The following is a 14,812-nucleotide window of genomic DNA, read 5'->3' as shown; positions in this document are numbered from 1 at the left end:
CATCGCAATAGGCGCCACTGCACAACTATGGAGTGTTCCTGGGCATGCGCTCGCTCGGTGCAACTCATACTGAGGGCGATAGTACAACACCAAAGTCAGGAAAACAAGTACACCACCCCCCCCCTTTCACACACACACACACACACACACACACACACACACACACACACACGCACGCACGCACGCACGCACGCACGCACACACGCACACACACACGCACGCACGCACGCACGCACGCACACGCGCACACACACACACCCACACACACACACACATGTGCGCACATGCACACAAAGAAACATGTTATAGAGAATGCCACCGGGCAGCACAGATAATTTACAATCACTGGGTCTTTGTGCCTTGAACTTCCACCCTAACTTACTTAGTGGTCTTTGTAAAAGCAGAAACTCTATTCTTCTTTCAGTTCTGGCATAAACAGCATTCGAAAAGGAACTACACACAAGTACATGAAGCAAATAAAACAGCTGGACATGGCAACACAGTCGTGGAGGTCAAACAGGTTTGGTTTGTGAGATTTGACATCCCAAAGCGACTCAGGCTATAAGAGACGCCGTAGTGGAGGACTCCAAGAATTTCGACCACTTGGGGTTCTTTAGCATGCACTGACATTCTACAGCACACGGGCGCCTAGCGTTTCGCCTTCACCGAAAAGGAGCCACCAAGGCCGGGATTCGATCCCGCGTACTTGGGCGCAATAGTCGAGCGCCCTAACCACTACGCCACTCTGGCAAGGGGAAAGCCTTTTCATATCCACATTCTGTGTAAGCGCAAGGGGGTATTAATGGGTCGCCTCCATTTGTCAAGACATTAGCCAATGTCCTTCTAAGTGGACCAACTGGCCAACACTTGAGGATGAGAAACCGCCACCACTCTTGACCAAACAGGCTACTACATTGTCAACAGGTAAGTTTTCAATCCCTCCAGCCACTAGTATGCTTAACAACCTTGAGCTCTCTTAGAGAGTTGCAGCAATGTTTCTGCACAAACAGGATGCAAAGCACAACACAACCTTTATCCTCCTCTTGCAAATGCCCATGAGGAATTGCAAGAGAACCACTACCACATACTCTTTTATATAAGCAGACACTACTTCTTGGAGAACTGAGCACCAAGTTGTAGATACAGTCTTACTGCACGAAACAGTCATCAATTAGTCGGAGCACTTGTAGCTGACAATGGCATGCAGGGTGAATGGAGTATATATCTATGTATGCAAAGATGGTACTACATCATGAAGTTAAAGATGCTGTAAGAGTGATTACAGAAACATGAAAAAAGTATTTCCTGTACATAAATTTACAGGCTTTCTTCACGATGCTTTTTCCCCATAAAATATCTAGGAAACAGTATAACATGTCATCAACATCACACAGAATTAAAATATCAACAAGATGATCATGCACGTAAGCAATAAAGTCAATAAATAAAATTTTCAGGTGCGGCTCACCTGTGGGAAGCCTTTACACTGCACCTGTTATCTCCAACAAGGCATGCAATGGACCTTGGACTATTTTTTAAACCTACAATAAGATATCCAATGGGTCTTTGCCTATTTCCAACAAGCCATCCACTGAGTCTTTAACTATCTTTTCTCTCCAACAGGGAGTCCAATGGGTCTTGGACTATTTTAGAACACAATATATCTAGAAGACAAACTTTCTTTCGTACATATTCCAATGGTCGCCACAATGTAGCGAAGAAATGGAGGTGCTCTACATACAACAAATGAAGATGCCGATGGTAATAACAGGGATAAAAATTCTTGTGCCATTCTTAACCTACTTCTTAATTAAAGGTAGCATTATGACCCAGCATATTATGTTAGTAACATGGTTTCAGCTGGCCACACAGGTCAACCGGTATAACAGACATACATATACCTATCTCTTCTTTGGCTTATATCTTTATTACCTATTCTATTTGCCTTAAAAATGCATAACTACTACTACAATATCTCGTTCACAGAAAGTTGAAACTGTTGACTTGTTCAGGCTTCAGGCATACTGAGTGTCAAGATATTTAAGTAATATGGACATTTTTGCTGTGGAACACAGTAGCTATAAATTAACACCACATAAGGATCACAACAAAACTGGGAAAGGCTATTCAGAGCGATGTACTTTCCCAATATCTTAACAAGAGCATCAGTGCATTATGAGATGGTCCCATTCATTATGCGGCTGACAAAAGAACCCTGGTCCACAAGGAAACAACAGTCATGCCATCCACTTTGGCTTGAGCTCCGTTAGTGTTGCACAGTTTCCAGTGATGACTTATGGAAACATGTCCAACAAGGCAGCATTGCTGTTAAACACCTTGAATTCTCGTAACTGGTCTCTGGTGCAACCCCGGATAGACACATGCCGCCAACTCATCTGTGAAATAAAATGAAAGGATACTCCTTGCATCCATGACAACTATATTTATTTGTTCTACTAGAAAAAAGGTATGCATGCACAAAAATAAAAATACAGCACAGTTCTTAGATATTTCATCTCAGCTGCCATTTCACAACTTTGGATACCTCAATAGTGATCTCAGGTATGCTTACAACAGTTTATTCCTAATGCTTCACAAGATAAAAGCAACCAAACTAGAATTCCCCTCTCAACTGCTCGATATTACACCGTCTGTTTCAAATATCATGTGAAGAGGGAATTGTCCCCCTTCCTGTCTGTGTGTTTCCAAGTCTGCTGCCTCATAATCAATGGCATACCAACTAGCCCAATTATCTGCTTTAGTGAACCAGAACAAAGCAAAGGAGCAAAATATTAAAAAAAAAGGAATTAGAAGAAAGAAGGAACTCACCCCGCATCCTGTATCCCAGCCAGTTCCAATGAGGTTTTCATCTGTGATGCCTTTCCTCCTTGCCAGAACTCTGCTCAGAAAGACCCGCTTGTTTCGTATCACATCTATGACGGCCCAAACCTGGGTTACAAAACAAAACACAGAAAATCTCAATACTCATTATAAATAATGGCTTATAATTTTAATTTGCCCACTTAAAATCACATGAAAAAGATGAAGCTACATCTTAGGTGGAACGTTTCCATTACTAGTGTATCCTGTCACCATAACTCGGTAAAATAGCCCAAGTGCTTGGTCTATTTCATCTTTTCTTTTTTCCCAAACAGTTGTCCCATTTCATTATGGTTCATATTCTCATATTCTCTCAAGTGTGCCTTCAATATAGTAAGCAACATTTCCTTGGTATCACCAACTTGTTTGAGCTTTTGTTACGATATGGCGCCACAGCGTATTGAATCTGCTGGTTGAAGCTACGGTTTTGTGTTACAGCTATATAACCGGCCATAAATTGTGTAGTTAGTTTCTGCATGCATCGGCGGTGGTAAATGCGTCAGCAAACAGCCACAATTTACGTCATGTTTATATAGCTGCTTCTGTAGAGGATGCTCGCATCGTTTACCTGGCATTGCCGATCATCTGCCTGGGTGGTACATTAAGCAGCTATTGTACCTGCTTCACTCATGGTGATAGAAATGGCAGGATGTTGGCCAGATGTCTGATGGATCTACTGTGGTGCATTTGTGCATAGTGCATATATGGCTCCAGCCACAGAAACCAGTGACTGGCTACCCTCTAGTTATAACATTTCTCCACGACCACTGTGAAAGGCTGCGACGATCTCTTAAGTGTTATACTCTAAAACAGCACCTTGACAGATGCTGCAGTGCACTGTAGACATTGCACAGGTTTAGCATCATGTTAGGCTGTAGGAATAGTCGAAATGTGAACACCTTTGCATTTGTGAAAACGCTACGCTGATTATAGCCCCCCAGATTCCGAAGTGTGAAGTGGAACTTGGTGTGGTTGAAATAATTTCTGCAGTTAGCTGAGCCTGGGACGATGCAGAAAGCAGCTGAACATGACATCATGAGTGCTCACTGATGACGATGGATGAATGACATTGCCCAAAGGGAATCTGCCTATTTGTTTTATTTTGTATTCATGTAGTGTGCACACTTTGCTGTTCCGGCTATCGAGAACCCATTTTGTATCACGCCATCAGCGTAACAAAACTGGTTGACCAAAACAGTAAACGCTGCATCTACGCACAAAATTAATTAAATCTGTCTGCGCTCACAGCAACCTGAAACAATGCCTGTGCTCGTGTGTCAGTGCATACCTGGTCATCAGGGCCTACGGAGACGGAGTGGACATTGTCCGAGACCAGTTTCCAAGCAGTGCCTTCCGGGAACACATCCATGACGTCAGCACGACGCCACAGCTTACCCGTAGCATCCAAAGCACATACAGTCGCGTCACCGGCTGAGATTTTGACCAGGGGCGAGCTGCTAGTCGGCGGCTCAACATGGAACCAGGCTGTGCCTAGAGAAAAAAAGCCATGAGAGGTAGAGCTGCCAAATGGGCAAAAATTTTGGTTTTTGCCTACCACGTGTGATTCGATTACTACCATAGTGCCATAAACAGCTTTCAACAACTCAGCAACACAATACTCTGAGCACCCAGTCTAGGTATGAAGCTCTTTTAGTGTGTTGAAAGGGATGCTTGAGCGTCTTACAGCGACCTGAACCAATTGAGAGAAACTAATGTAGCATCAAGCTTTGAATAATGCCACCATTGGAGAAAACAGAGCCCGCTAGGTGCTCCACTATCCATGTGAAAAGCCACAAATGAAAGTATCCACAGGGTGTAGGCCTTGTGAGCAAGCATTTCCTCTTCTCCCAACTTTCCCAAACTGCCACATCTTCCATATGAAACATTTTGGTTGCGATAGGTGGCATCACCATAGGCACGTGACCGGGAAACATATGACAAGCAAATTAGTAGAGCTAAGCTCAGCGGTTTAGCACATCAATAATCATAAGCCAATTGGCATCTTCTGTGGAAAAGTCGAGAGTGACGAAGGTTCCTCATCTCAGTCAGAAGCGCAGATGGCTGCTTTATTTTTTATTCCCACTTTCTTTCCCACATCAACTACAACATAGCATACTCCGCAGAGCACAGGGCATGGCTGACTCGCGGGCTATGGGCTCGACCAATAGAAGCCGCCAGTGCAAATGATTGCCACCCCTCTGACTCTGACGCATAGGCACATGGCACTTTCCTGCTCTTGGACCACCGTGACAGCCTGGAGGTGCTCAGGCCAGAACGCTTTCGCTGCCGTGCACCACTCTCCGGTCATTGCGGCAGACGAGTGAGGGGATATTGCAAACACCTTAGATGGTTGACTAATGGCACTGCAGAAGCAATAAACAGCTTGCCTCGCATGTTAGGAATGATGCTACGAGCTCCAGTTGAGGAGGGGCATATTTAAAACTCTCTTCTTCAGTGCAAGGCAAAAAAAACACACACATAAAAAGCCACTTGCGCTTGCGTTCGTATAACTGACATTACACATTAACAGTGGGACATAGTAATGGAAGGCTCTGCTTATATTTGGAGCCCCAGGTGATCAACATTATGCAATGCTCTCCACCACAGCGCAGCTTACTTACCGTGCGTCTTGAATAAGACGGTTATCTCTAGATGTCGCGCGCGTAGTCCGGAGCGGCCCGAAGCATGCAGTTCGGTCATTCTAGAGAAGCGTTTTGTTCTTTAATTCGAATTTTCGAATAATTCCGACCAAGCTCCATAAATATCTGTGTACAAAAAAGCCCGTTAATTCGAATGCGAGTCGGTTCCACTACGGATAATTCGAACTACGCGTCACAGTGTCTGGGCGGCTTGGTGCACAGCACGTGGAAAAAAAAAAAAAAAAAGCAAAAGAAAAAAAAGAAAAGAGAAGAAGACACTCCGCGAAAGAGCGGCATAGATAGAGGCTGGGCACGTCCATAACGAAGACTAAAGATCAAACCAGGTAAAGCTTTAGGTAAAACCATGGAAGAGTGAGCAAAGCCTGTTAATTCGAGCCAATTCCGAAATTCGGATAAGTACTGTCGGCGCAGTCTAAGCCAACGCCCTTCAAAGGCTATGACTTAGGACAGGCGCTACGGGTTACATAATTTTTTTTTTTTTTTCTGCGAGAATCGTTCATTATTTCACCCATCAGTCGTCAACGGAAGAACGCGGGTCATCCGCGATCATGAAGCCGGCTCTTAGCATCGTTAGCTTCAAAAGGCGTTTGCTGCTATCGCGCATTCCAATCATTGAGTGGCATCAGTAGACGGCGCCTGCCCCAATTGAGCATGGCATGATAAAGCTAGCGTACTGAAAACGAGGGTTGCGCAACCAGATAAGCGCTGGCACTCTGCCAAGTGAGCTCCCCCTTCCCCCCTTGCTAGAGCTAACGTCAAAAGGTAAACACACCGTGATGTTATCACTGCGCAGAATCATGGCGCACTGCCAAGAAATGCGCTGTGGACCGTGACGGTGCGAAACGGAGGGACGCCTTCATTTTCCCCTCCAAATTCTTCAGCAAAAATCGGAGGCGGGTGGGTTCATCGCGCGAGTGAATTCGTTACGCGAGTGAATACGGTAAATTTACCGTAATGAAAATGGTTCTTAACAGTTTTTTCGAGGCCATTCGATAATTCGAACGTCGGATAATTCGAACTTCTTTCCCGGTCCCGTAAAGTTCGAATTAACGAGCTTTTACTAATGGCGATTTCCACTGGTCGCTACGGAGCACGTTTTCTTGCTCCGGGACGACGATTTCGATTTCCACTGGTCGATCAAGATAGGTTGCGCGTATTCCGCTGGTCGTTTGGGGCAGCTCGGGACGCTCCAGCTCGATCCGCCGACCGAAGTCGGATCTCGCCGGAAGTCCTAGTCGCTGACGCGGTCACTTCCGGATGCTGCTGGATTCTTTTGGCTGTTTTTGACCGTTTCAGCGACATCGGCAGTGGACGCTGGATGTCACCGTTTTTTGCGCGAATATGTCGAAGTGCGTCTATCGAAAAACGTCTGCAGCGTTAAAAAAATGAGAAAGCAAGTTGTTGAGGGCCGCACTCCTGCCTATTTATCTACCGCAAACATTTTGGCGCTGGGATGCGGCTACAACTTTCGAAACCGGCTCAGCTTTACTTCCGCCGCGCGCTCTACACGTTCCGCTGGTCGACCAAGGCTGATTCGCTCTGTAGCGCTCTAGGTCGGCTCGGGCGCCCTGCTCCGATCGACCAGTGGAAATCGCCATAAATTAGCGCAAATTCTTTTAAGCATGGCTAAACATCAGCCTGAGCCGAAGCGTTGTACTACGCCTCTTCGCCGCGGGACACGTGCAGCGACGTCACTGAGCGAGCCTCCGCTTCAGCAACTCAAGGTCAACCCGCTAGTAGATGACCTTAGGTACCGCAGTGTGAAGAGCAGAACTTTGCTCTGAAAACTTTCGGTCAAACCTTGCATCAAAGGTGCCTTGTTCAGGTCGGTTCTTGCGGTCACGGCCACGATGTGCTCCGGGCCCCTTTACCGCATGACAGACGCAGTGGTCACTCACCGGTGGGGCGCTCGGCCGAGATGCCATTGCGCACGTAGGCGGAGCCGTCCTGGCCAATGGCCCACACCCTGTGACGGGCGCCGACGGTGATGGCCTCGAACTGCTGCTCGGCCGCCACGTGCATCCACGCATTGCCCTGCATGCGACGAGCCACGTCCAAGAGGGAGACGAGGAGGAATATGATGGGTGCTAACAGCTACACAGCTTGCGTAAATATAGCTATGAAGGAATCAAAACCACATCCTTAACCTGGCATGCGAATAAGACTTCGGGAGGCTTGTTGATCGCTCACGACGGAAAGCACAGCGCCAAGACAAGGGTGAGTGTGGAAGACGCAACACCGAGCCTGTTTATGTTCCCTTATAGGCATCTTTGTTCTGCATAGTTCGCAGTTTCTTTAATAAAAAATCTCCTCGCTCTTGGCTGATATCCTAGTTGCTTATGTGTCGTAAAACCCAGCAAACAAACAAGCCATCTGAATGTTAATCCGTGCTACGCCTGGATACGAATATGCACGCGTACAGCGCCGTGTTTTGTTTGCACAGTTGGAGAAGCTATTCAACAAGATTCCATGTCCACTAACCCGATGCCAATACGTTGCGGCAATGACTCTAACAGCATATATATATCGTCTCACAAGATGTTTGCAGCACTGCGAAAGGCAAAGAGGCCCAGGCCCGTTCAAGATCTTGCACACTATAATAGGTAATTGTGCTCATACGATCCTCTTGCCCGCCGAAACGGCGAGGGCGACAGTGGGAGCACAATTGTCTATTATAGTGCGCTGGAGGCCAGAGGTGGGTAGGAGCCCAATTACCTATTACAGTGCCCATGATCCTGATTAGTTCAGAGCGCCCCTCCTTATCGCAATGCTGCAAACATCTTGTGAGACGAAGTATAGTTCCAAGTTATCTGCCTTCACAATACTATCACCAAATTCGACAACAGCCTTTACTTGCTCATAGCTGCGACCACCTCAGGTCTTACAATCACTCGGCCGAGAATAGCGAAATCGCCACGGGCCGAATAGCGACCCACCTCGGGGCAGTCGGGCGTCACGCCCCTGCGGTAGACGGCTTCTCCCATGGAGGACACCGCCCACAGTGCCACGCCCCCTTCGCCGATGTTCCCCAGACGGGAGTCCAGGGACAGCGACAGGTCGCGCAGCAGCATGGGTTCCACCTCGACCCACGGACCGGTCGTGTTGAGTCGGCACAGCCTGAGCACGAGAGCGGGGGCAATCTTCGTGAAGGGTGACAAAAGACGCCGGTACGAAGGGAGATGGAGAAGCGGTAAGACAACTGAAAAGTTGAAGGCGTTCAGGATAATGAGCTGGAGGACTAGCTGGTATTTCAGGCAGAAACACAGATAAGAGTCTACAGTAATCGTTGAGCCCCACCGGGGTGGCGCAGTGGTTGGGGAGCTCGACTGCTGTACCGAAGGATGCGGGATCGAATACCGGTCGCGGCTGCTGCTTTTCGATGGAGACGAAAAGCAAGGCACCCGTGTGCTGTACGATGCCAATGCACGTTAAAGAACCCAAGGTTGTCGAAATTACTCCGGAGCCCTCCACTACGGCGTCTTTCACTGCCTGAGTAGCTGTGAGAAGTTATAGCTGACTCGTTTAGTGACTGGCAAATCAGCGCTCCTTATCCTTTCTCTGCATTTAGGGGCACAATTGCCTAAATGCTAGGTCCCCGTGGTGACGAACATGCGAGCCAAATAAGTTATAGCTGGTTACATGTTCAGCAGAAAGTATATAATCTCACCTTGAGGAACGCTACCCCGCCATCCTTCGCACTTCTCAACTGAGCTTCGCCAGCTTAGACGTCACGGTACCGCGAGGAGGAAATGGACTTATCCAAGACACGTAATGAGCTGTTTGGAAATACATTTTTTGTCATGACTAAAAGCGACAGAGAGCCAACCCTGTGGACTACTTGGTGGGTGACGTCACTGAGGTTTCCGAAGTGCCCGTTCTCGCGCTCACCTGAACCAGCGGCGCCGACGCACGTAGTCGGTGATGCCCTTGGAGCCGTGGTACGAGAAGGGGAAGTCGGCCGCATACTGCCATCCGTCGCGGTCCACGCCACCCGGGGTGTGGTAGTCCACTGCCCAGTCAGTGACCTGCGACAAGGCGACCACGCAGCGATGGCGGTGACTGCACGCTTAGTGCTTTCTTACGACACTACAGATATCTGGGCACACGGAGCGAAGCCCGCAACTTATAATTGACACAGCGAGATCAGCTCTCTGAAAGTGACTGCATAGACGGTGTACTTTGTCACACCATGCTCTATCATCGAACTTGAGAGGAAGCATGTTGTGAAAAGATGGTGGTAAAAATAAACTGACCGCATCCGGCGGAAGATATCATCAGCTTTAATAGGTGCACTGCAAGGCAGATGTCTCTCACTGACACGCACTAGCAGCGGCAAAAAAAAATTATGGGGACCCTTGAGTCACCTTAAAAGAATGCATATGAGACAGCATTGGAAGCAACTACTACCGCTACAGACTTCTGTCACGAATTCTCGTCCTCAGAACCTGTCGCGAAAGTTGTCCGCATGAAATGGTACCGGAAGTTGCGTGACGTGTGACGTAATAGTGTCAATAGTTTTATAAAGAGAGACGGTAGAGGCTTCAAGTCCCAGAGTATGGCCAGCCAGCTCCCTTTAGCATGGCCGAGGATTTTAGTCCTAAATTAAGGCCTGGGGTTTGAACCGCGGGTAACATCTGGAGTTCGAATCCCAGAGAATGTCGAGTTGTCAAGTCCTTCGCTCGTGTCTGACTCCCGAGCGACCGAAGCAGCAAAGTGGGATGACGGCATGTACAACATATAGTCCTGTGCCGGGGCTCTTGACACATTAACGCATGGCGCGCCATTCGCTCTCCAGGCATTTCTAATGAACCTCCATGTGGCGCCACCATTGATCTCCTGATTGTGACGCAACCGCTCTGCGTGCAGCGTTTCGGGTGGTATCATACCATTTCGCTGGATAACTGATATGCGTCTGCTAGACTATAGTTCAGCGATAAGGACTTTGCCTCCAATGTATGCCCCAATCGCTTCCCTTGCGCGTTTTCGAGTCGGGCGTCGCATGCGCGAGCGAGCTTTCGCCTTCATACACGTAGGCGGTCCAAAGTGTCCCGAATTTTCAATACATTTTAAAATTTCACCTCGGGAGGTTGCGTATCAGCCTACCGTCATCGCTCTCGGCCATGTCGCGTGACGTGTCATGCGCATCTACCAACTGCCAGCGCACCTACCAACTCGGCCATGTCATTAATTATGCTAATACACCCCAGGGACCAATCAGCGCTCGACGATTTCACCTGCCACCTGCCAAGTCCGCGTCGTCACGTGGTCGCATGATGTCACTATAGTAGGGCCATGTCACCTGCCGATTCGGCCATGCCGCGTGGCCACACCTTGGCGACCGATAAGCGCAGGGGTTACTTTCAGAGCCCCTGCCAACTCGGCCGCGAAATCCCGATTGACAGAGATATTCACAACGGTCACGTGACATGGTTAAGCGCTGGTGTGGTTTATGACGTCTCGGTCGCGAGAACACGTGACCTATCTCGACCAATTAAATTTTTTCGCGACACTAGTAAAAAGGACCATTAATGATTAATAGCATCAGTCTATTCTTGAATCATGCACCTTGCTCCCGTCACTCGTAAACATTACAAGCACGTAAATGCTTCAAGTCTCCTGTCAACTTGCGCAACGTTCGACAGCGACCCTCAAATACACTGATCCCTTTCCTATATGGACCGCGGCCGCCGCTTGAACTTTGCAGCTTTGCACTCGGCAGCCCACGCCACAGTCGCTCGGCCACCAAGGTCAGTCGACATGCGAAGAAGACAACGATGCAGCTCGTGCTCACGGCTTAGCAGCACGCGTTCCAGCGCGCACGCGGACATCTGGCCTCAGAACGTCGCTGCTATTTCGGGCAACATTACTGCGTCGAACCGCGATCCAATAGCGGACCACGCTGTTAGCGAGACGGCGCCATCAAAGAACAACCGGGGTTTTTGAAGAAGGCGAGGACAGCGTGGTTTAGCGACCCTCAACGCGGATAGCCCCAACTTGCACTAGTGTGCAAGAACTTCAGCGGCCAGACTCTTGGCCTGTACGCATTCGTGCACCTGGGCGACTGCGATCGAGGTAAGCCGACTAAAAGCAACCCCGCTTCAGCCTGACTCAGTGCAAACAGAACTACGTGCCACGGCCAAGGCCCCTTCAACCCTGCACCTCACAAACTTAAAGCAGTGATACCTGGAAGTCACCGACCAAGGAAGCCGGAGCAAACTGACGTCTACTTTAAAAGCCAAAAAAAAAAAAACCGGTAACGTAATAAGCCCAAGACCAAAGCCTGAAGGCTTTCCCACCACGAGCGCCGGTTGGCCGGCGCCGACAACAGCAAAGCAAACCAGCATGGCTCGGAATGCTGCTGCTGACAGGGAGGAAAGCTCGATGAGCGAGACCGATCTGGAGTTCGTGACGGCCGACTTCGCGGAGCTCTGTATGGTTGGCTTCGGAAGCGTATGCCTCATAGGTCTTATCGCTGCGCTGGCCTGGTACCTGCTCTTTTATGTACCCACAGATGAACGCGGCGGTCGACGGCGCGTCAATTACACGCGGCTGCTCAAGGAATCCATAACTCGATCCGTCAATCCGTGCGACAACTTCTACCGCTTCGTATGCACAGGCTGGATGCACAAGCACGCCAAAGATCAACTAAGCGTAGCCGAAACGGTCCAGCAGGAAACGCTGCTTGACGCTTTGGATGCGTTCGAAGAGGCTACCAAGCGCCATCGGCGAAGACAGTCCGCCAGGACCTGGCACGAAAGCTCCTCTGAATTCGACGACACCAACAATACGCGCCAAGACGGCAACGTCGAGAGACAAGTTCTGCGAGATCACCATGCGACTTCATCCGTGCGCAGACAGAACAGCGATTCAGCCGTGCTTAAGGCAGCGTTCATGTTCGAGTCTTGCAAAGACGTCGTCGAGAAAAAGCGGTCCGAGACAGAGAAACTCACGGAGTTCATGAACACCTACACGAAGTTTCCGGCAGTCGAGCCACAGGACACGGCCAGCATAATCGCCACTGTGGTTGAGCTTTCGCTCACCTGGAGGATCGACACGCTGTTCAGAGTAAACGTATTCGTTGATCTGGACGAAGGCGGACGGCCAACGGTGGACATAGACGAAAACAGCAACATGATCAGCTGGTTCCTCTGGCGCAACATCCTCAAAGACTCGGGAAAGCTGGAAGACTTCTTCATCAGCCACCTGCAAGTACTTCGAGGCTTCAGGTCGGCGAGCGCCGAAAGGCTGATGGCCGACATCGCCGACGCCGACTCGCAGATTATCCCTTCCTTGCAGACGGATGATATTGTGCCGGACAACATCGCGTACCATCAGCTGTACCAGCTCATCCCGGACGTCGGAGGCGAGGCGTGGGTCGACGCCGTCAACAAGCAGACGGAGCCGTACTTCAAGGTGAATGTCGATCATCACGTCAGGGTAGCAAACATTCACTACCTGTTGCAAGTCGGTAAGATACTTAATTACACAGCCAAACCAACGCTCGTACCAATGTTCATCGGCTGGACCCTCCTCCGTCAGCTGGCCCCGCGAGCGTCTTACAAGGCAGCCAGCTTCGTTTACAAGAACAGGGAGAGTTACACTGACGCCTGCTTTAGGTTCGTCATCGACGTGATGCCACTCGCGGCAAGCTATCCTTATCTGGTCAAGACGCCCACGGCAAGGACGAACACGATCGCCGTGACGTTGACCAAGGACATTAGGCGAGAGTTCACCGCCATATTCGCCAACGTCCCTTGGATGGACAACGCCACACGCGCCGCTGCCATCGCGAAAATGGCCGCCATGGGCGAAGTCCTAGCCAAGCCTGCCTTCCTCTTGAACGAAGACGTGCTCGACGAGCACTATGCCAACTTTTCGACGCACGCGAATTACCTGACCGCATCACTGGAGGCTGCCAGGAGTTCGACCAGACTCGTTATGAAGACATTGTCCTCGGGCAAAGCGACCGTCCAGCGACTGTCTTTCACCCCTCTAGACGTGAACGCTTTTTACGCCAGGCAGATGAACGCCATATTTGTTCCAGCCGGCATCATGAGGCCTCCGTACCTAGACGACAAGGCCTGGACGGCTTTCAACTACGCGGGTCTCGGCTCTGTCGTTGGTCACGAAATGATGCACGGGTTCGACTCTAGCGGAAATAACAGGGACGCCCAGGGAAAGCTTCACAACTGGTGGTCCCTTGACGTCCTGGCCCAGTATGAAGACAAAGTAGCCTGTCTGCAACGAGCCTACGGCGCCGATTCACGACCGGCGGACGAAAAAATTGCCGACTTCGCCTCGCTGCCAGCGGTGCTGGGCGCGCACCGACACCGCTCGTTCCTCCACGACCGCGGAAAGATGCCGGCGTTCCTGGAATTCTCGAGGGAGCAGCTCTTCTACCTGAACTACTGCTTCAAGCTGTGCTCGCCGGAGGATACCTCGGGAAACAACGCGCGCGGGCCGCACAGCGCGGACGAGGACCAGTGCAACGTCCCGCTTAGACACCTCAAGGAGTTCGCAGATTCGTTCGGGTGCGCCAAGCGGGACCTAATGCACGTAAAGGACAAGTGCTCCTTCTGGGACCTGCCCGTGGAACAGGTGGACCCGGAGGAGAACCAACTAGCCGATTCTCCGTGAACGCACTGTATAGTGACAACATTTACTGCCAACTGCCGAAAACTTCGTTGTGGGCCTCTATCACACAGGAAACAGCGAAAAGCGATTAAGTTAACGAATATTCGAATATATATATTATTAACATATTCTTCCTTTAATTCTTTGGCATTTCCATACAAAAGTCAGCACGAGTAGTTATTTATTTTCTTGAAAGTTAGCCTCTGAACTTTTCACGACAGACAGAGCACGCACTTTCCTTTGGGCATTTCTTCTCTATAGCGTACTCGCCCCATGTCGCAGCAAACACGGGGACAAAGCAAATTCCTGAAAGCAAGAAAAAGTTCGACAGATATTTTTGGAGCTGATGCAAGACTCAAATCTCGATCGAACCCTTGATTCATTTTGTAATAGCAAAAATTAGAATTTGAATGCCACCTGCTACCTTAAAGACTTTCCCCTGAGCACCTCGTCGAGGACTATGCAGTTGCTTTTACCAGCTCTAATACTCAAGTTAGAACAGATGCGCTTTTCTTGCGGTTTTTCGCGCTCTTTATATTCTGTGTTGCACATCGTGTACCATGAGAAATTGTGATGCGCATGTATATTAAACCTTTCGAAACCGCTCATCACTTTGATCCGCCATTCAGTTGCACGGA

General features: G+C 49.5%; 2 protein-coding genes across 3 annotated transcripts in view; one reads left to right on the top strand and one right to left on the bottom strand.

Moving 5' to 3' along the window:
• Positions 1-213: 213 nt before the first annotated feature.
• The window catches only part of Pex23 (tectonin beta-propeller repeat-containing peroxin 23), a 69,268-nt gene continuing 54,669 nt past the window's right edge, over positions 214-14,812 (bottom strand). For both annotated transcript variants that reach the window (XM_084604772.1, XM_084604773.1), the window contains exons 18-23: positions 9,429-9,565; positions 8,477-8,657; positions 7,439-7,574; positions 4,169-4,371; positions 2,830-2,949; positions 214-2,396 (exon numbers count right to left, since the gene is read on the bottom strand). In XM_084604772.1, coding sequence (XP_084460898.1) covers positions 2,295-2,396; positions 2,830-2,949; positions 4,169-4,371; positions 7,439-7,574; positions 8,477-8,657; positions 9,429-9,565 — 879 coding nt within the window. In that variant the 3' untranslated portion in view covers positions 214-2,294. The remainder of the gene's footprint in view (positions 2,397-2,829; positions 2,950-4,168; positions 4,372-7,438; positions 7,575-8,476; positions 8,658-9,428; positions 9,566-14,812) is intronic.
• LOC146190040 (neprilysin-1-like) lies at positions 11,883-14,177 on the top strand. Its single transcript, XM_084603368.1, has one exon. The coding sequence runs from the start codon at positions 11,883-11,885 to the stop codon at positions 14,175-14,177; it is 2,295 nt and encodes a 764-aa protein (XP_084459494.1).

This window comes from Amblyomma maculatum, chromosome 5, assembly GCF_055883805.1.
Source record: "Amblyomma maculatum isolate TAMU_Amacu chromosome 5, ASM5588380v1, whole genome shotgun sequence".
In the NCBI taxonomy this organism is placed as follows: domain Eukaryota; kingdom Metazoa; phylum Arthropoda; class Arachnida; order Ixodida; family Ixodidae; genus Amblyomma; species Amblyomma maculatum.
Note: the sequence above shows the minus strand (reverse complement) of the source record. Positions and strands in the feature narration are given on the sequence as shown.

Coding starts and splice junctions, on each gene's coding strand:
- LOC146190040 (XM_084603368.1), top strand. CDS start 11,883: ATGGCTCGGAATGCTGCTGCTGACAGGGAGGAAAGCTCGATGAGCGAG.